Source organism: Punctularia strigosozonata (assembly GCF_000264995.1).
Source record: "Punctularia strigosozonata HHB-11173 SS5 unplaced genomic scaffold PUNSTscaffold_3, whole genome shotgun sequence".
Taxonomy (NCBI): Eukaryota; Fungi; Basidiomycota; class Agaricomycetes; order Corticiales; family Punctulariaceae; genus Punctularia; species Punctularia strigosozonata.
Genome location: NW_006767435.1, coordinates 321,149 through 342,061, shown reverse-complemented (window position 1 = coordinate 342,061; position 20,913 = coordinate 321,149). Strand labels below are relative to the sequence as shown.

The following is a 20,913-nucleotide window of genomic DNA, read 5'->3' as shown; positions in this document are numbered from 1 at the left end:
TCAAACCCCCGAAATGGTGTCGAAAAGAACGCTATCATGCACGTTCCAAAGGCTCCTGCCACTGCGTCCGAAAGTAAAGCCATACAGGATCCATTCGAGGGTGATTTATCGGAGGCAACATCGTCTGAAGACGAGGACATGTCGTGACAGCCTACGTTGCTACGATGCGTCTCGTTGTAACCTCCTTTGCTGCAATCGTTTACTGGTTGAACGTCTTCAAAGGCCCCGCGCGACCATCAATACGCGTTACAGAATAGATCCATTTTGATTCAATCACCGACCGAGCCGTTATTCATTGATACAAGATGCACATGGGTACGCAGCACCCGTCCGTTTCTACTACAGTGATGTTGCAAGCCGGGTATTCAAGATACATTCTTGGCAGAGAGAGGAAACACCGAGGCAACGCCGAAAGCACGGGAAAACGGGAAATAAAATATAGGCAAGAATCTATGTACAGAAACCTCGCACCACGGGAAGGACAGATCCTGCTATCCTGACGCAGTGGTGATTCTTGTCGGCGGAGTCGACCTCAATCCGGTCTCGAGCGACAGCGGGGGTGCGGCGACGACGGGAAAGCACGTGTTCGTTACAGGAGGTTCTCCCCCGTCGAAGTGGTTCGGAGGCACCCCTTCGCAGGGAGCCTTGCTATCCTTGGTATTGAGCGCGGGCAAAGTTGGACCAGGCTCGGAGTCGAGGAAACGTGAAGCGCTCCACGAGTTACGATATCGGTGGAAGTTCTTGAGGCTTTGCTTCGTTCGGAGACCCATGTCGTTCGCAGTTCGTATCGCAGCGTTTCCGCCTGACGTCAGGCCGCTATGTGATGTGCCGTGAGACGCGACGCTGGCCGAGCTCGACACGCTGATCGTCCGCAGATGGACAGCCGGGAAAGAGAAGGTGTCCGAGCGAGGAGTTTGGGTACGCGGTGAATCAGGAGAGAGAGGTGGTGTTCCCGGAGGCGTAGAAGGCCAGGCACCTGGCATGGAAGGCGTAGGCGAAGGGGTGCGTGCGCGAAGGTAGGTCGGTTCCGACGTCGTGCTGACGGGGGTCCGGCTCGGACTGGGAGAGCGGGAACGAGCGGAGTTCGACGACTCGAGCTCCTCATCGGGCGGTGAAAATAGTACAGTGGGGAGAGCCAGAGGGAAGGCGTTCAGGAACTCCTCCGAGACGGAGGCGACGGAGGGAGCAGGAGAAGGAGGTCGGAGTTTAACTCCTGCGTTGGGTGAAGGTGTCGCGGGAGATGGTTCGGCAATTCGAGGTGCCGACGACAACGCTGAACATCTCGCACGCCAGAATGCAAGGTTTTCCGCACAATTTCGAGTGTAGGGATCCATATCTGATGAACAGAGAACATCAGCCTTCTTTCTCTGCCACAACTTAACTAGCAAGGACGAACCAGGCAAAGTGTCGGAGAAAAGCGTGAAAAGCGGCAGAGCGAATGTGTCGATGAAGAAGACCTGCGACTTGGCCTCCATGAGAGGGTCCTCGGCAGGGGAAACTGTTTTTGGAAGGTCAAGCTGTTTCTCGAGCATGGCTTGATTCGTCCATTCCATCCCCAGGGCTGCCGCCCAATGTTGGGATACCAAGACTGGCCGGCACTATAATGATAACGCATCAACGAACCAGGCCAAGCACTGATAATGACGGACTCACAGGATTGCTGATGTCAGCGCATTTCACCACAGCTTGGCAAATCAGAATCTTCTCTTCTTGCTCGTTAACGTGCAAATCGCCATCAGAGAGTTGCTTGAACCGTCGCATGAAATCACCGTGGACGCTCATATCCGTTGCAAGCACCGTTTTCAGCAGCAATTCACGGAAATACGACCCAGAGGCGGGATGGTCCAAGAGATGGCCTAGGCCATGGCGGCGCATGATAGGCAAAAGTAGAGCGCAGTGGAGATTCTCCAGGGCAGATTTACCATCATACACCTCTGATAACGGAGCTTTGGCGTTTCTCTGTACCAAACGTCAGCAACTAGTGATAGGTGACAGGCGGAAGTTTTGCTACCAGAAATGCGTTCGAATATCCCGGATGTCCAACGTCATGTCCTATTGCCGCCAGATATAGCGCCAAAAGATCGTGATTCGTTAACTTCGATAAGTGACAGTTGAGGCGAGTCTTCGTAGGTTGCCATTGGTGTTCGTCAGATAGGAGTATTGATACATGAGGGATGATGTTTGCAGAGCTGAGGAACATGTGCGTAGCTTGAAGGACGTCCAGTGCGTGTTGGAAGTTATGATAGGAGTTCTGCGTGCGATAGACGCGCCTGAGGTGAGAGAGAAAAGAAGACAGTTCATCTGCATTAATAGCGTAAGCAACAAGATATGTTTAAGCGTCTAATAATGACCTCCGGGTGCGTGGTGCATTGGACGTGAGGCAGAAAAGAGAAGCAATATGCGACTCACCCATTGATACACCAATGGTATCACGCATACCCTCCACGCGGAGCAATGCCTCGAACAAGATAAGGCTACAAGCGACCATTTCTTCTTCGGAAAGTTTATGCGGTTCAAAATCCCATTTGTCGAGTAACCGTATGAGGTGATTCCTGGTCTCGTCTGATATCTCCAATGGCGGCCTAGTGAAATCAGTCCGTCAGCTGCGAGCTAGCAATCCAATATCACACGTACACATCAATATCCTGACCAGTGGCGGCATTTCTAGTAGCTGTATACATATCGCTCAGTAATTCCGCGTAGCTGTTTCGTGCAAGACCAGGCGTCAATATTTATCGTGATTCATGTCTTTACGATGCGCACCGGACCTCCCCAATCTCATTTTCCTCCCAGCCTCCCCATCCGTGCCCGTAGCCCTCTCCCTGCATCGCGAGCGACAGGCCCCCGACGTCGACGCTCCGCCTCCTCCCATGAACGCCATTCCCAGGCTGTGTCGGGGGGTGCAGCCTACACATGGTGAAACTAGCCCTCCGGGATAGATCGCAAGGCCTTGAGGTGTAAGTACAAGTTCACTTTCACGCAGCCGGATTCTAAGATGGGGGCAGGAGAGGGGCAAGCCGACGACAGTACAGGCTGGAGGGTGCAAAGAGGTTAAGCCTCCACGTGAGAACCGGTTTGAACTCCGCCTCGAAGCCTTCCCCAGCTTGTTTCCGCGTGGCTTTCAGACTGCGACGTCTTTGGGCCGGACTCCATGGTCGCCTTCCACGATAATGTTCACAAAACGAAGGCAAAGCGGCCTCTGTAGACAACAAAATACAGAGTCGGGATACTCGTTCATTCGCGGTGCTTGTCATGCGTCGTTCTTGCCGCTGAACATCTCGTGAACATTGCACCCTCGTGTACTGATTCTCTCCGTCATGGGCAACGGTGAGTAACGTCTACGTGTCGGCTCCGGCTGTTTAGGTTCCCAGAGATGAAACGGGAAACCATATCTGCTCTTCTCGGGTAGAATCACGATCAATAGGATATTGTGCCACCAGCGGCGCATCTGAATACAGTTTGATCTGGAGTCCTGCACGAACGATGCTTCAGTGAGACTTGGCTATATTCCTTCAGGAGCAGAAGGTTCGTTCCGGCGACAGCGCAGCAGTCCAGCACGAGGGCGCGATCGCCATTCTGTTGGGCCCAATCTTCGGGCTTCCTTCCTTTCGCGTGGCGAAGAACCCAGTGGTAAGTGCCGCAAGTGGTGCTGGGGCAGGCATCTCACCTCATGGCTACCGCTGTTTACTGCATTTGCCTTGTTGAGCCAGCGACAAGCAGGCACTTTTATTCACCTGGATTGTATGGGATCAATCATGCCAAGACGAGTGACCGTTAAGCATGGAATTTCTCTACGGATCTCTCTGGCAAGAACAGAATCCTCAATACAAACGCTGATGGCTTCGGAGGATAACACGGTGTTGTCAAAACTCGTGCATAAGCCATATATTTCTTTCCCGGATACATCGTGCTGATGTTGTTGAATACAGCCGAGGATGTCTCCGGTACACACGAACGAAATCTCACGACTTGGCGGTCATGGCACCTGCGCTATCCAACTTCAGCATTATCTTCCCTTACTCGGCTGAAGTAGTACCAGGTATGATCCATCATACGTCAAGCAGAGTCCGAACAAGATGGTTCGTGGAAGGCAGCTGCGCAATGCGGACTATCCGAAGTCTGCGCGCTGAACAGGAAGGTCCTGCATTGCACATACGAAGCTCCGGCAATTTCCTACACCTGCTGGCCGAGTTACCCAAAACTGATATCGCAATCTCTACTGGGGATCAGCGATAATGCGATTCTGAGAGGCGTCGATCGTACCGTACCGGTGGTATGTTGTTTACCCATTAGTGATAACTTCGGTGTATCCGGCGAGGCCTAAGAGACATGGAGAACGAACATACAGGGTCCTTAGCTAAGTACTCTGCTGGCATTGGCCTCGACTTTCTTGGAAATTTCTGCCACAACGCCACCGCCACAGCGTTCTTCACAGATCCAAACAGCGAAGATAAGTAGCCCGGGTGTGTCGGTATGGCTTATCAGCCAGGATCTTATGGTCATGGACATTATGTCCACTAAGGTTCGACACAGTACATAATCGTTGAATGCGAGGGAACCGATTGCTGAAGAATTTCCAACGCCCTCGCTGGAAGATCATTCCGCCGTCAGTCTCCCTCACAGGTGCCGCAGGCGCGAGAGCGAGTGTTGAGTAAGTATCCATTCAGATGCCTCTCGATCTCAAATGTGCTGTTCCTGCCATGTGTGTCCCTCTGAGACATCAAGGGTAGTCGGTCCCTTTCAGAAGCAATTTTGTAACGTAACTACATATATCTTGCGGCGTTCACTCAAATGAAGTGTCAACGATCAGTGAACACATGGTACAGGTGAACACAGATGCCACGCGAAGTGCACCTTGGATGACGGCACGAGCATAAGCAAGACTACCTAGCACCTGCGCGGGGTCCTGAACTTGAACCGACTAGTACACTTGCATACAAACCATCGACAACACGACTACCTGTCTACGTTACATCCGCAAATGACCAAGGAAAGACGACGTTGTGCAACCAATTCAATAAGTTACTTGCCAATGAGGAGCAGAGAAAGAAACGAGGTAGAAAAAGATGAGCGCATATATACACCTAGACGAGAGACGAGGTACATAAAGTTCTGAGCAGCGAGAGCGTCTTGTCATCCAAACCACTGGTTTGCAGGGCGGAAATAACAGTGGGTCCGGCGACACTTTCTCTGATGTACTTGAGAGCCAAAGTCGCCAATGCGTTCTCAATCCGAATGGAAAGGGATACCAACAGCATTTTGAGGTCGGTGTCAGTGGCCTTGTCACTAATGGCAGGTAGAAGGAGGTTTGGGTCGCAATGAACGAAGACAGAGTCAGAGTCAGCCGCGTCGGCCTCAGTTCCACGGTTGCTCGTGGGGTGCGGGCGCAGGACGCGGGAGGTGGTCAGCGTTTCGAGCCGGATGCACAGCGCGGCGAGTTCACGAATCTGTTCCACGCTGAACTGAACGCGGGATGCCGAAACCTTCGAGGCCTCCGAAGTTTGCTCGAGCTCCTCGCGGCCCGCGAGCTCCGCGGGGTAGACGATAGCGAGTCGCTCCGGGAGCTCAATGCCCTTGAGCTTCACCTCGCCCTTCTCGAATAGCTTGATGCCGATCCGATTGATGGCATCGATGGCTTGCTGTGGCTGGCGATGGGAGTGTTCTGTGGCTGGCTCGGTCCGGTGAATACTTGCATGAATCTCGCGGATGACGTCGGTGCTAACGGCGATCTGACCACCCGCCGCACTGCCGTTCACTCGAGCGGCCTTGTTCACCATGGAGCCAAAGTAGTCCATCCGATGCGTGACTGGGTCGGGTTCGCAAGCGGGGTAGCCACAGTGTATGCCCATACGGACGGACAGCCCCTTCGCGATTGTTCGGCCTTCGTTATCCTTGATCTCCTGCCCATCTTCGCACTCAAGGATCTCCAGTGGCCAAGCTTGGTCCAGAAGTTGGCTTTGCACGGAAAGGCACCACCATAGCGCGGCAAGCGATGTCGGGAAGGAGCACATGAATGCGTCACCTTCCGTTTTGACTTCGTAGCCGCCGCAGAACCGCAACAGGCGACGGAGTAGGTTGTTGTGTAGTCGCATCGCCGTGGGCATGCCAGAATTGACTTCCCAGAGATGGGTCGAGTTCCGGATGTCGGTGAACGCGATGGCGACGTGGCCCACAGGAGGCGGCACCTCTGGGTCCAGGCGGTTGATGCTGAGGTCGAAGATATCCCCTCTTCGGACGCGGCGGTACATAGGATAATCCTGTGGGTCGATGATCGAATCCAGGGTTGCCTGACGCGGGCGCGTGGTATCCTTGAAGAGATCGCCGACAGAGATGACCATGATCATCGTGCTGCCCTCAGAGCCGTAGCTGATGGCAAAGTCTCGCAACTTCTGGGCAGCGATCATGGGATCCGCGCGTTCAGTACGAGCGATATCCACAGCGGTCTGATACGAGACGTAGTCCCACAAGCCGCGATTGCCCACGATGACGAACTCGTCCAGAGGGGAGAGTTCATAGGCGCATATGTCCGGGCGAGGGTTAACGACAGGGAGGAGGTGATAGAACCCGAAACCACGAGAGACGTCAATCTCGTCGTTGACAAGGCCCCTCGGCGTTATGAATCCCTCCGCCGCGCGGATCCGGGCAGCTTCGTCACGGTCGAACGGATCGTGCTTCCTTGAAACTGGACGTGCATCGCCCTGTCGGGAAACGACGGCGAGGGCGTTGCCCGCGTTGGCCACGTACATCGTCTTATCCACGAAATAGAGCACTATCCCGGCGGCACCGCTCCGAATTAGCGTGTAGTCCCGAAGATTCGTCGCGTTCGTCGATGCGCTGGCCTGACTTGACTTGCGCTGGGAGGCGGCCTGGCTAAGTAGATAGTCGTACATGTATTTATTCAGCTTCAGGAACGTTCTACGCAATGCGTGTTCCGCGCCTTCGCCCTGCTCCTGGTCGAGGTCCTTGAGCATGTTACTGAAGACTTGCACGAAATTGTCGCCGAGCCACTTGCTGAGCTTGTTATTGCTCGTGTGCGGCTGCGCCCGCCCGAACATGGCGAAGACGGCCTCGTTCGGTCGCTCGCGAAACTCGGGCTTAACGAGGTCGACCATCGTCAGTTGGTGGTCCGTCATCCCGAGGAAGTCAGCGATGCCGTAGCCCATGCGGTTAACCTCGGACGACGAGGTTCGAATGCGTCGTTCTTCTCCTTCGTCAGGGATGTTGGGCAAAAACGTCGTAGTGACGTCCATAAGGCCGAGGACCCGCAACTGAGTGAGGGCGGAGAAGTCGGCGAGTACGCGCCGCTGATCTCGGTCGAGGGAGTGACCGCGGCTCGATGTGTCGGGTTTGATCACCAGTCGCTTATTCCCGGACAGGTTGAGATACCGCAGACCCGCGTTGAAGTTCCTGCACATGATATCAGTATCCGGAGGTGATTATGAGAAGTGAATTGGTGATACCAGTTCCAATCAAACTCCCAGTTCATGATATTGTACTTCAGCACGTTGCTTCCCACATCCAACACCTGCAGACTCGTCAACTTAGCCAGCTCTTGCGGTAAACTCTGAAGCTTGTTCCCGTTTAAAAACAGCGTCGTCAACTTCGTGAGCTTGTGCAGATCCTCAGTCGGGATCGCGCTGAGCTTGTTCCCGCTCAAGTACAGCTCCTCTAGATTAGACAGGTTGCGGAAGAAGGACGGTGGCAGGTCCTGGATCAGGTTGAACGACAAGTTGAGCACCTTGAGCTCGCGGAGGATGGTGAGCGGGATGAGCACGTCGTCCGTGAGCCGGTTCTCGCCGAGATAGAGCTTCTCGAGCGAGTGCGCAAGTGGGGGAAGGAGCCGGTTTCGATCCTTCTGGGACGCTATCGAGTCTGCGGTCGACAATTTGCGATCGCCATATATGCCATGCTCAGTTGCCACGTGAGTGACGGTAAGGGTCGGCGGTGGTGCGACAGCCGGGAGCGTCTGCAGCGGCGGGTCATGCCACGTCTCCAGTAGATTACTCGTCGCGTTCAGCACGAGCAGGCTCGCGCAATTCCACAGCTCTGCTGGCAGCTCAGTGAGACTGTTGCTGTTCACATTCAGTGTCTCAAGCCGTTGCAGCTGCCCGATCGTGCTCGGGAGCGCATCGAGCTGGTTGTTTGAGCAAGAGAAAGTCGTAAGCTGCGCGAGATTGCCGAGCGTTTCTGGGATCGCACGGAAGGAGTTGTGGTCGAGCTTGAGCGTCGTGAGCGAGATGAGCTGCGATAGAGCATTCTCGTCCAGCATAGAAAGTTTCGCGTGCGAGACGTCGAGCGTCGTGAGCTTGTACGGGCTCCCTAACGGTCCCGGCATGAGCGTTAGCTGCGTGATGTCGTTGTTCGCTGCCTCCAGTTTGGAAAGCTGCGGTCCGAGGCACAGCTCGAGTGCATGTATCGCGTTGTGGTCCGCCCGAAGCTGCGTTAGGCTAGGCAACATCGCGACCGTGCTCAAATCGGTAATAGCGTTCCGTCGGCAGTCGAGGACGCTCAGCCTCTCCAGCGTGGCGCACTCCGCAGGGAAACGTGTGATGCGGTTGCCAACGATGACGAAACGCTCGAGCTTGCGCAGCTGCACGAGCTCCTCGGGTAGCTCCTCGATGCTGTTAAACGAGATGTCGAGGTCGAGCAGGCCCGTCATCTCGCAAACGACCGCGGGCAGGCGCCGGAATTTGTTGTTCGAAATGTTGAGAACAGTCAGCCCGCTCATGCGCGCGAAGTACCACGGCAGCTCCGACATTTTGTTGTTCTGCAACCGTAGAGAGACTAACTCGGGCAACTGGTCCAGCCCGGCTTCGTTGAGGTCACCGATGCGGTTAGAGGTGAGGTCAAGCCGGTGCAACGGCAAGCAGAACCGGACGGATTGTGGGACCTTCTTCATAGCCATGTTCGAGAGCTTGAGTTCCCTTAAGGTGGTGCAGGACTGGACGAAGTCTAGTGGTATCTCAACCATAGGGTTCCGCGAGAGGTTCAGGCTGACGATACTAGGCGCATGTGTGTATAGGATAATCGGCACCGTCTTCAGCGCACGCGCATTGAGGTCGATAAATTCGAAGTTCTCAAGATTCAAATCTTCCTCCTATACACACGGAGTGCATCGCATGTTAGCATATATGCGCGTATTAGGACGATGACCGGGTAGAAAGGACACATACCGCGGGCCCTAGTAAGTTGCTCTTGTACACAAACTTCATCAAGAAGCTCAGATCCTCCAAGCCCATGGTCTCCAGCCGGTCCGCAAAGTCATACCCAGCCTGCTGCAGCCGCTTACGCATGATATTTGCAGGACGCTCTGTCGCAGCCAAGACGCGTTCTATCAGGCCATCAGCATCCGGCGAAGCAACTTATCTGCAACCATGCAGCGTACCTCGACCTCGCTCTTTGATGTACAACCGATGCGCTTCTACGTCTGCTCCGAGCAGCAGTTTCTTGTTCAGCGTGGGGACCAGGTCCTCGACAGTCACCACCGGGGCGATCGACACCACATGATAGCTGTTGTTCGCCCTGTAGATCCTGATCTTGTAGCTCTGGTACGGGCTTGCCGACGGCGGAAGGGGCCGCGAGTGACGCTTAGACTTCCTCCGTTCGCGCCGCTCGCGCTCACGTTCTGCTGACGCGGGGTCGAGGCGATCGAAACCGCTGTTGGGCGGGTCCTTATACCGGTCCGCGCGGTCCTTATCGCGCTCTCGATCCTTGTCGCGCTCCTTCCGTTCCTTCTCCCGGTTCTGCGGCGCACCGGGGTACTGCTGATGCGTCACATCCTCATCAGACGAGCACAAGAGCGCATCCTCGTCCTCCTGCTGTTTGCTGCTGTCCACGAACCAACTCTCGGGGGCCGTCCAGCTCGGAGAGCTCCCGTTCTCCAGCTGCATTAGGCCCAGGCGCTCCTCGCCGTTTAGTGGCGTCTGGGCGTCGGGACTGGACTGCGTGCGGGGGTGCGACGGTAAGGAGGGCGAGGGCGGGACAACGATCGTTTTGGGAGATACCTTGCGATCGGCGTGTGTGTAGGGATGCGGAATGCGGTGACGAGAGGAAGAGCTGTCGGACATCGGCGCCCAGGGATCGCGGAAGCGCCCAGCGCTGGGAAGGCCGTAGGAGAACTCGGAAGAGTCGTCGTCGTCGCGGTAGGTATATGCGTCACTCCTGTCGTGACTTGTCCTAGGAGAGCCTCCCCGGATGACGCTGCCTTCTCCGAACCCATTTGAAGGTGGTGTAAGCGCGGCCGAACCGCTCGGGAGCGCCATGGCGAGAGCTAGAGGATCCACGACGCCTTCCATGTTGTCGAGATTCGTGTCGAGCCTAAGCTCTGGTTCGTTCGGTGTTCCCCATTCACTCTCTCCGAGTCCAGTCCCCCCCTTTCCCCGCCCTCTATCCTTTGCACTGCTTGGCCTTCCGTCCTTCTCCCGGTCCTTCTCTCCAGGCTTCTTTCTTCTTGCTCTGAACCCTCGGCGTTCGCTTGGAGGAGGACTCGGCGGCGCACCGAGCGGGAGGAAAGAGTTTGAGGTAGGGGAGGGCAAAGCTGGGACGGGAGGAATCGTGGAGTGCGTGGAGGACGTCGGCGACGTCGTAGTCGCTCCGCCGCGTAGGCGCGATTTCGAGCGACGAGAGATGAGGGATTTGAAGCCTATCGTCATCGCGGAAGCCTTCTTGGTAATGGGGCGTCCGGCGCGGTCGGAGGAGGTGGCGACGGAGTCAGGCGGGGGTATGGAGAGCGTTAGGGAGGAAGAGGCAAGATTGGCGGTCGAAAGGTACGGCGTGCCGGGGGACACTGATCCATTAGAGGGGCGGTATGTTGAGCTGATCGAGAAAGATGCAGAGTCGAGTCGGTCTCGTTCACGCTCCCTTTCGCGCTCTCGGGCGGCTGCGCCAGATGTGCTGCCCCTGCCGGACGCAAACGATGCGAATGAGGCCTTTTGTGTAAACCCAAACGAGCGTTGTTTCTCCTTGGGCGGAGGCGCTGGCTGGAGACCGCATGCGACAAATCAACACCAAGACGAAAGTCACAAGTCGCACGATGTGCTCACCGGCTCGTCCAACCACGGCGCGATGTCGGCAGTGTCGAGATCGCCAGGGGTGGTGGGGGCTGGCCCACGTGCGATGGCGGAGGCAGAGACAAAGTCGGTCGGGGGCACATCGAGCGTCAGCGCCGACGTCGAGGCCATCTGCGACGGCGAGCGGAAGCAAATCCAGGCGGCGGACGCAGCGGGCCAAGCCTGAAGACAAGGGGCGAGCGCAGGGCGGACCCCAAGCCGGGGCCGGCACGGCGCGGTGGCGGTGCACCCTTGCCTGGGCGGAGATGCGGCCTAGATTGGGCGACTCCGATCCGGGCTCCGCTGATATAGTGCTCGTAGCGATGTCGCAGAGATTTGGGCTGCGACGTCGTTCTTTCTGCGCTTGCGCTGGCAATCTGACCACTTTGCGACGGTATGTCGACACGCTCCGCGACTTCGCACTTAGTGAACCTTTGGCTTCGGAGGCGGATCCGACCACTATACCGCCGCAAATGCAACTCTATTCGAGCCGAGGAAGTTCGGATGCGACTTGGCGATGCAGTTGGTTTAGTCTCGAAGTCTTCAGCACCAGGAAGCAGGCGACTCAAGAAACCTATTTTCTGCTTTTTCTGCGGCTTGCCGAGACATTTTGTGCTAGAAGTCGACCCTTCTATTCGGAAACTCAGGTCTGTCGGACGGCCGTGTAAGTATACAATGCATTCAGAGACCTGGAACGCTATCCAACGGAGACCATTGACAGTGATAGAGCATCTAAAACTCATTTATGAGAGACGTCGTTTCTGTCTGATACTGCGCACGTTGATTTCCGAAGCGAACACGCAATGGCTGGAACAGATGCACGCAAGATGCAGGTATTCAAACCACGTCGCACGGCTGACTGGCAGCACCCAAAACCCGGATCAGAGGCCGCTCAACCCAATATCGTGCCATTGTTTTCTACTGTGCCGCGGTGATGCTGTCAGTCATTAATCAATCGACCGTAGCCATGACACTTACGCGCACCGCAGGATAATAGATCAGGAAAGCGTGGGCGCTATATGCATTCTGACCATACCGACATGCCCGGTACAAAACGCCACTGGCAGCGATCGGTCGTTGAGGCGTTATGCATGGTACACCAAGTGCACAAAACAGCCATTTTCGACTGCTCCCGGACTTGATTATGCTCAACGTCCCGCTTCGATTCTTGTTAGCCCGGAAGAACAAACTGCCAGAGTTGTCCAAGATACAGCCGCGTAGGATCCCACACGGTCTTCTTCGTACTACAATGCCGGCTCGGGGTCGAGATTCGCCGCGCCGTCACAGAGCAAAGCATCCATTGGATCACAGAGCCGCCGTATGCTGTTGCGACGGTATCGTCTCTGAAGACGGGAGTTTCCTCGTGAGTCGGACAAGTGCTATGACCCAATGATCGCTTCTACGTTCATCTTATCTTTAAGATGTCCATATACATCAAACTTCCGGCTCTCTGAGTTCGGTTGTCTATGCATCATTGCAGAAAATCAGAGGATTCTTCTATCGGCCCTGTTACCCTGATGTTGTCGTCTGTCTGCGAGATCGTTCGTTATCCAACATCACAGGCGCCCGAGACCACCGGTAAATTGATGACGTCTGATTGTACTGACGTGCACCGCACACGAACAACGATCGGCGCGAAATGGCACTCTCGGATTCAATGTGTATTCTCACGTCCGTCGTTCCGCGCGCTCCTGTCAGGGTCTAGCTTCAAAATCTACATCGTACATTATCGAGGCACGTCCGCATACATTACGGCAGACCCACATCGTCAATAGACCGGCGGCTCCCATGATACATAAGAACACGGTCCAATGGAATCGCGGACTGGCTGACCACAGACCACTGCCCATGCGAGTCGGCGGCGAGAACCCTGCCAAGGCAGTGCGTTCGACGTTCCAGCTACGTTCGACCGTGTACGCCACGCTATCTGCCTCAAGACGGGTACATCACAGCGCGTTTTCTCCAAGACACCGTGAGATGTACATTGTGGAAGCATTACATTTTACTTTACAGAGTTCTTTTTCGTAGCATTGGACACATGTCGAGCGCTCACTGTACCTGAACGACAAACTTGCGCACATCATCCTCGGGCACGATCTTGAACACCCTCGTCTGGTGCAGCTTAAGCTCCACGCTCGGGATCGACGCCTCATACGCGCCGATGACGCGGCCCCAGCGTGTTTTGAGCTCGGACGACGAAGACGAGTCATCGGCCTTTTGCCAAAGGTCGTAAGCCGTATATTTCGTGCCCTAACAATTGCATGAATGCATCAGCACTCAAGCGTCCGATTGACTGAGAAGCCCGAGCTTACGGAGAGGTGACTTGGCAGATCGCTGAACTCGAGGTCGATCGTTTGATTGTGGTCTGCGGTGTTGAGCACGGCGACGACGGTAGACCTGGTGCTAGATGTTAGCTGTACCGCAAGACAGCCGTTGAGCCGATGACTGACCCGTCGTGCAGAGGGCCTGCCCAAAGCTCGAGATCGTCACGCTTCCATACCCGTTTAGCAGGGACACCGAGAGGATCTTGGTTGGCGGCTATAATTGCATCGTTCGTGATGATCTCCAGCGTCTCGTCAGACTACGGTTGTCGTGTCAGCAACAGAGTCTTCTCAAAGTTGAACAGACTTGATGTTATCTCACCATCTGGGCGAGGTCGTTCCCCAGAATCAACGGACTCTTCACTAGTGCCCACAGCGAGAAGTGTGATACTGGAGATATTGGTGATTAAGACAATACATTACATTGCGCGCAGAGGGACCTACCGTATTCGTCGTACGACATTCCGCCATTCCCGACCTACACGTCAAGTCGATCAGCATTCCAGAATCTCTGATCATAACGTAAGTCCCTGCCTCCAGCATATCGAGGTCGTTCCATGCTCCGGGTTCGGAGTATTCGAGCATCGCCGCTGCCCAGTCCAGTATACGCACGGCAGAGCAGTCTGCCGTCCGCAGGACGTCATCAGTGACGATGCATGATGACTCCATCATCTAAACCCACAGTAGCCAAACTCGGTGCAGTTTTCCAGTTGCAGGCAGGGACACCGCGAATCGTATCCGTCGAAATCCTGGTGTGATGAGTCTCATTCAGTACGTCCAGGAGAGCGCGACAAGAAGTGAGCATCCGACGCACATCCGAGATGTCGCCCGACATACGCCACATGTTTGCTATTTTCTGTGTGGATAGGTCAGTCTCAGTGTGAGGATGCCGGGCCTCGGTGACGTACGCCAGCCCATGTCCAGGAGAGATCTTGGCCCCAATTGCACATGGAGTAGACAATGGGTCGTCCAGTTGCGTTCAGCGCGTTGGCCATCTTGGCATATCTACAAGGAGTATTAAATAACAGTAATGTCACAAAGTATTGATGGACTAATCTTGCCTATGATACGATACGGTTTCGTTTCCGAAGAGGCCGTCGTTGAAGCAATTATCGTACTCTATAATCGGAGCTCGGTTACGAAGGGGACACACGAAGATAAGTACGCGGTACCCACTAAGAAGGTCAACGCCCCATTCGGCGTATGCCTTCGCGTCGATTTCTTCGTAGCCTAGTGAGCCAAATCGACGCTGACAGGTCATTCTAGAAGCAATTTGAATGACAAAGACAGTCAACGTCACTCTGTGGTGTCGCTCACGTTCCGGCTGAGCTGTATATACCGAACTGACAGGTTGTGCTTTTGATATGCAATCTACGAAGCGGCGGGCGAGCTACACACCTTCAAGCCCAAGTCGTGCACGTCATCGGCGAGGGCTTTGATACCCCTCGGGAATGTGTTCGGGTCCCATGCAGGAGATCCATCGCTGGCTCTCTCAGGCGCATGCCAACCTGCGACGCAATTGTAGACTCCGAGGCCCAGATGGAGAGAAAGTGAGGACGCGTACAATCGTCAACGTTCACATCTAGAAGGTGTTAGAAGACACGGGCACGGTCAAACGGGGGTATCGCGTACAGTTATAGCCCGCATCCTTCAGCCCCGTGCTCACGAGAAGCTTCGCGCTCGAGAGTATGAGTTCTTCGTTTATCCCGCAGACGAACCTATTCCATGTGTTCTATCTCGAAGGTCATCTTCATTCCCATAAGCAAATGCATGAGTGCGCACCCATCCCATGACAGGCGTCCTCGCCTGCGCACATGTCGCACACTCGGCGTGAGCTCATACGGCATCGTCTCTCAGTCAAGACGTACAGACCAGACCGTTGTTCACCGCCGAGACTGCGGCAATATATATAAACAGCCGCACCAAGACAGGCTGTAGCCTGAGGTTCAGCATGGTGTCTAGCGATAGTCGAGCTCAAGCACGGAGGGAGGACCGCGATCTACGGGTTTAAGTGCGGGGTCGCGGTCGCGGTCTGCAGCTGCGGGGTACCGCCGGCGCTTTGGCCCTCGACGTCACCTCGTCATGTGATCGAAGGTTTCTTCCGCGGGGAACGGAGCGCCCTGGAGCGCCAGGGCGGAGATCGAACTGGAAGGGGGTCGGTTCGCCGTCCCAATCCTCGCTTGGCTTGTTATAACACTTGTTAAAATTAAGAAATTTGTGAACGGCGCAGTACGGCGCGGAATATTGAGACTGCTGTGACGGTACAGCCAAACATTGAACACTGCTGGGATCACGTGCGGCTTCACGGTACAACTCCGCAGAGCTAACTTAGCGGTGAGCACTTTCGGCTCGCCTGACATTACTCAAGTGCATTGCAGCTAAGTACACGCTCTGAAAATTGTGGTCGATTCTCAAATCCATTGATCTATGAAGTAGTTGCGCAATGAGGTCAGAATCGTTTGACAACGAGATGCTCAGAACAGCAGCGGAGCACCATACCGAAGTCCCGTACCGCACGCGCTGCAGACGGCTCTCGGTCGCTGAAGCGCTGATAGGGTTTACGCGCTCGGATTCCGTATTGCGGTCGATAATGGTCCTCACCCCAGCGTCCCCCGAGCCGTAGTTACACGATTCGTAAGGCGAGGTAGGTATATTACCGGGCACGGTCCATAAACAGGGACAGCCATACACTCCGGTGTTTCCCGGCTTTTGTGAACCACGCAAGCCGATATACCGCCACGCACCTGGTGCAAATGTATCTAATACATTCAGTACTCTATGTCGTACTACAGTCGCGTTCAGAGTCCACGTTACGAAAGTCATACCTGTCGTAGTCCGCGAGACCAATTTATTCAATACATTCATCGAAGTCAGGCTCATCTGGGTCCTCAGGGTCATTCACTCCGGGCTTGACATCGGCATCGTCTCGTCCGTCGTAGGATTCGGGAGGAGGTTGGGATGCGGGTGTCGCATAAGGCGTACAATCCTCCAGAGCCACCGCATCCCGTAGGAACGCGATCGGATCCCTCCCAAGCAAAACGCGCAGTGTCGGCTGTGAGCTGCATACATCCCGGAGATATTCGCGGCGAAGATCGCATACAGTCTGTAGTCCATTGCGGAGCTCGGTTAGTCTTCTGAGATCAAGAGGCTCGAAATAAATGGCATCAATGGGGGCTTGTGGCAAGCGGCGGAGCGCAAAAAGCAAGTCTGTCAGCCATGTGCTATGACCGGAGATAGAGAGGGCAAAGAGCTGTTATAATGCGGAGGATATGTAACGCCTCGGGGGGGGGGGGTCGGATGATGTGGTCCAGGTGGCGAGGAGCGAGTGTTAGATGGGGCCGATACGTATTGCAGCGGCCTCGACTGCCCGAAAGCCTGTTGTCCGATGCGGCCTCCGCAGCGCTGACGCGGAGCAGTGCGAAGCATAGTGTCAAAGGCGGGGCCGGAGGCCTGAGTACCAGAAAGTAGGCCACCACTGCAATAGTCTTCCCGGATGGGCGTCGAATGTTTCTGATCGCGACTTCGAATTATCAAATTCTTGATCTATTGTCGATTTGTTTTCCAATCCACAGGGACGCGAAATTTATTCGATCGTCGAGACAATGGAGCGTTGATAGGGATATGACGCAGCCGATTCCTCACTCTAGGGAGGAGAGAAGGGATAGGCTAGCCTCCCTTGCCCCGCCTTAGATCCTAAATATCGGTGTTTGTGCAATAGATAGGCTCCCATAAAGACATTTTGCATATTGATCAACGGACGCCACGAAGCGCACGTTCCGAGCAAGGCAACGGCGAAAGTTGTGTCCAGCATCCGCGTATTCGTATGTATCTTCATTCCATAAGTGTTTTGGAGGTTAATCTTCAAGGTTTCTTACCAAAGCAATGCACAAGGGAATACATGCGCTACGCAAAAGCAGGCAAGGACACACCCCGGAGTGTTGGGCAGAGGCAGTACTTACTGATGATCAGGGGAACACGTGCGCGTAACGCGTCTGTGGGCGCTTCAGTTGTGGCGCCGCGTTTTTGTCCCTGACTTGAACAAGGGCTACCTTGTCCGGGGCTCTTTGATCTTGGGCCTCTGGAATCTCATTGTTACCAACAACCAGGCCACCATTCTTTGAGAGGCCACAACATCGATCGAACGGTTTCAATATAAATACCCGACCGAGGACCAAGATCCAGCCTCCAATCACCCTCAAGCACCAACCAGCAGCTTCAAGAAGCCGCCACTCGAAAACAACACCAACCTACATCAAGAACACCAAGACGCGTCAAGATCACCCGCGATGCCCGTCAACGTCCTCCCGATGCCCACCGACGAGATGCCACCCCTCGGCGGTGACACCCAGACCCCGACGCAGCAACCCGAGAGCACGCAGAACAGCCAGATGCACGCTCACCTCTGGGGCTTCCTTCAGCCTTGTAACCCTGCCGTCGCCCGGATTGACTTTTTCCGCGTGAATCCGGTGTTCACCATCGGCCGCACGGGCGAAAACAGCGTTAACCTCAGCGGCATGAAGATCTCTGCCCGCCACTGCGAGCTCAGGTGGGACGGCCAGGACAGCCGCAACTCGATCGTCATGATACAGGACCTCTCGACCAACGGGACCTGGGTGAGTGTCGCATGTCAATGCCGTTGGGGATCTGGGTAACTAACTCGTTGTCGTGTGGCGCAGATCAATGGCGAGAAGATCGGGCGCGGAAACCACCGCGTTCTGCGCGAAGGCAACGAAGTCGCGTTCGGAACGCCCATGGCGTCCAGTCAACCCCATCAGGACTTCCGTGAGTTCCAGCCATTCGCGCCACCCGCGCCTGCCCGTCGCTCATACCGCGTTCCGCAGGCTACATCTACCGTCACACCGCCAACGGCGGCTGCATGGATGGAATCTGGGCGCAATACGACATGGGGTCCGAGCTCGGCCGCGGCTCGTTCGCGTCTGTCATGAAGGCCCTCTCGCGCTCCACAGGCAAGTGGTACGCGGTCAAGGTCATCCACACGAACAAGGTCCTCAACAGCCACACCCCCGGATCGTTCAACAACGGTAACGCCGGGAGCGGCTCGCGTCTGCGCAAGCTCAAGCGCGAGATCGAGATCATGGAAAAGCTCACGCACCCTAACATCTGCCAGCTCAAGGAGACGTTCATCGAGGATGCTAGCATCAGTGAGTCTCGGAACTCTTTGATGATTGAAGCGAGTAGACGCTGATGTGCGCCTGGCGTAGACCTTGTCCTTGAGCTGGTCGACGGCGGTGATCTCCTAGACTATATCGTCAAGTATGAGGGCCTGAGTAAGAAGTCTTGTTTTGAACATTGTGGCTTGTCGACTGACTCGATGTTAAGCCGAGGACGTCTCGAGGTCCTTGACTGCGGAGATTTGTGAAGCACTGGCTGTAAGTGCCGGCGTTCGCTTTCAGCACCCATCCCCCAACTGAAATTCGCGGTGCAGTATGTTCACGCCAAAGGCATTGCACATCGCGACCTCAAACCAGAGGTCAGTATCTCGACCTTCATCGCGTCGCTGGCATCCGTATCTCACTACCACGTAGAACATCCTTCTCACTAAAGACGATCCACCACACATCAAGGTTGCCGACTTCGGCCTGGCCAAGGCGGTCGACAGCCTGACGATGCTTCGGGTACGCTCCACGTACGGTGTGCTTTCGAGGCTTCATACTGACGCACAACTTCAGACCATGTGTGGCACGCCAAGTTACCTCGCCCCCGAGGTAGTGCTGCAGGCGAACTACGAAGGCTACGACCACCTCGTGGACAGCTGGTCCGTCGGCGTCATCGTCTTCTCCATGTACGTTTGCTTGATTTGCCTCTTACGTGTTGACTAATGCACCGACGTTACCTTCTCCCGACACAGGTTGACCAACTCCAGCCCCTTCCTCGAGGACGAGCGGCTCGAGCTCCGGGACCGCATCGCATCGCGTACCGTCGACTGGGAGACGCTGAAGTACATCGGCGTCACCTCAGCCTGTACGTCGCTGCTCGCAGTTATCGCCAGATTCGAAACCGCTAACACGCACGCACAGGCGAAGACTTCGTCCGCCGGCTCCTGAGACCCGACCCCGCAGATCGCATGTCGCTCACGGAAGCGCGCCACCACCGCTGGTTCCGCAACCTAGGGCGCGCGCCCGCGCTCCTGGCCCCGCCACCGCCCCCCGCGCCGGCCCCCAACGTCAACGGAGGTGGCGACTCGCAGCATCGCGAGCCCGCGGCGGACTCATCCTTCTCGAGCGCTGGAGGCTTCGACGTCGACGTCGAGATGATCGTAGACGACGACGACGACCAGGACGACGGCGGGGTGGACAGTATGCCCGTCGACGGCGCGCCAGATGGCGCCGCGGACGAGCTCGGGCGGATGCACCTTCTCCAGCGTACGCCCGACCGGCGCACCGGAATTCCGACTTCGCCACGCTCCATCTCGACGACGGGCTTCATGATGTCGCACATGCCCGGCGCGTTCCCGAAGTCGCAGCAGCCTCGCGCAGGAGGTGGCGCGACGGGACGGCTGCAGCGCCGGAGCCACGTGATCGCGGAAGCGGCGGGCGCGGAGATCGCGCTGCCACAGCCGTCGCAGAACATGATCGCGTACGCGGCGGCGCGGTGGGACGCAGACGTGCCCTCCGTGCCTGCGACCCCCGCAGGAAACAAGCGCAAGCAGGCGGGCGGGGGTGGAGGCAGTCCGCAGGCGCAGTCGGGGCACGTTAAGCGCCCTGCCACGAGAGTCGCGAAGCCGCCCAGCACCCGGGCTGCGGGTGGGACGCCACGGACGAGGGCGCAGCAGCAGGCAATGGCGATCAAGGAGGAGGAAGAGGAAGAGGAAGAGCCCATAGCGACACGGCGCGTGACGCGTTCTGCGAAGGCGCGGAGGGCGTGAAAGGACCAAGGTTCAACGTTCAACCACTCGTCATTACGCATCTAGGCCCTTCCTGCTGGACAGTCAAGGATTCATATCGCATTTTCTCGCTTTCTGGATATCGGTCGTCGTCATCGTCACGGCACTCGCTCACTCGTTTTTTTCTCTTGCTCTATTTGGTCTCCTCTCCTCCTCCCCTTGGGGCTAGCAGTTCGTTGCGGACCGGAACGGAATTAACCCATTCCCCACCCGACATGGCCACTGGCCTTCTACGTGCGTTTCGGTTCGGTTCGGCTCTGTCCCCTCCAAAGCCGGTCGCGCGCACCACTGGTAATCCAACACGCTCGTTCAACTTCGTCTCATCCCCCTTCCAGTGCTCTCATCTGTTATATATCATACTGTGCATTATGGTTTGTACATCATCCGCCGCTCGTGCTTCACATACCGTGTACCGATACATACCATACATGCCCTAGGAAATCCCATATCTATCTTGACCACCCCAGCGAGATGCGGATCTGAATCTGAACGGTGTTGGCTCCTGAGTATGAGGTGGAGGACAGCCTATCGCCGCTAGACCCGAAACACAGGCTGAAGCACGTTCGCGAGGCAAGAGAAAAAACGCTGCGATCAAAGTGTGGAGAGAACCGGAGAAGGTTTGGATAAATACCCCATGCGC

At 55.9% G+C, this 20,913-nt stretch overlaps 4 protein-coding genes across 4 annotated transcripts; 1 reads left to right on the top strand and 3 right to left on the bottom strand.

The window, feature by feature from the left end:
* Window positions 1-267: 267 nt before the first annotated feature.
* Window positions 268-3,040, bottom strand: PUNSTDRAFT_98298 (HD-domain/PDEase-like protein). Its single transcript, XM_007380697.1, has 7 exons — window positions 2,764-3,040; window positions 2,635-2,703; window positions 2,410-2,582; window positions 2,012-2,301; window positions 1,654-1,959; window positions 1,397-1,598; window positions 268-1,336 (listed from the first exon to the last, which is right to left on the bottom strand). Exons 1-7 carry the CDS (start codon window positions 2,913-2,915, stop codon window positions 492-494), a joined length of 2,037 nt encoding a protein of 678 aa, XP_007380759.1. The 5' UTR covers window positions 2,916-3,040; the 3' UTR covers window positions 268-491.
* Window positions 3,041-5,084: 2,044 nt separating this feature from the next.
* Window positions 5,085-9,890, bottom strand: PUNSTDRAFT_63254 (adenylate cyclase-like protein; the record flags this gene model as incomplete). The annotated part of the gene is made up of 4 exons (XM_007380696.1): window positions 5,085-7,407; window positions 7,461-9,097; window positions 9,168-9,331; window positions 9,386-9,890. The coding sequence occupies 4 exons, from the start codon at window positions 9,888-9,890 to the stop codon at window positions 5,085-5,087; spliced, it is 4,629 nt and encodes a 1,542-aa protein (XP_007380758.1).
* A 3,146-nt stretch (window positions 9,891-13,036) lies between these two features.
* Window positions 13,037-15,385, bottom strand: PUNSTDRAFT_141666 (glycoside hydrolase). The gene is made up of 17 exons (XM_007380695.1): window positions 15,242-15,385; window positions 15,152-15,175; window positions 15,002-15,101; window positions 14,934-14,951; window positions 14,768-14,877; window positions 14,687-14,712; window positions 14,546-14,631; window positions 14,440-14,488; window positions 14,278-14,374; window positions 14,184-14,225; window positions 14,052-14,118; window positions 13,892-13,992; window positions 13,814-13,847; window positions 13,692-13,759; window positions 13,499-13,629; window positions 13,361-13,445; window positions 13,037-13,298 (listed from the first exon to the last, which is right to left on the bottom strand). Exons 1-17 carry the CDS (start codon window positions 15,320-15,322, stop codon window positions 13,098-13,100), a joined length of 1,320 nt encoding a protein of 439 aa, XP_007380757.1. The 5' UTR covers window positions 15,323-15,385; the 3' UTR covers window positions 13,037-13,097.
* A 2,372-nt stretch (window positions 15,386-17,757) lies between these two features.
* On the top strand, window positions 17,758-19,496 carry PUNSTDRAFT_63313 (Pkinase-domain-containing protein; the record flags this gene model as incomplete). Its single annotated transcript, XM_007380694.1, has 10 exons — window positions 17,758-17,982; window positions 18,046-18,151; window positions 18,211-18,531; window positions 18,592-18,657; window positions 18,710-18,759; window positions 18,816-18,860; window positions 18,916-19,005; window positions 19,060-19,172; window positions 19,239-19,351; window positions 19,408-19,496. Coding segments are annotated over 10 exons (1,218 nt in total), but the record flags the coding sequence as incomplete, so codon positions are not given.
* Window positions 19,497-20,913: the final 1,417 nt, after the last annotated feature.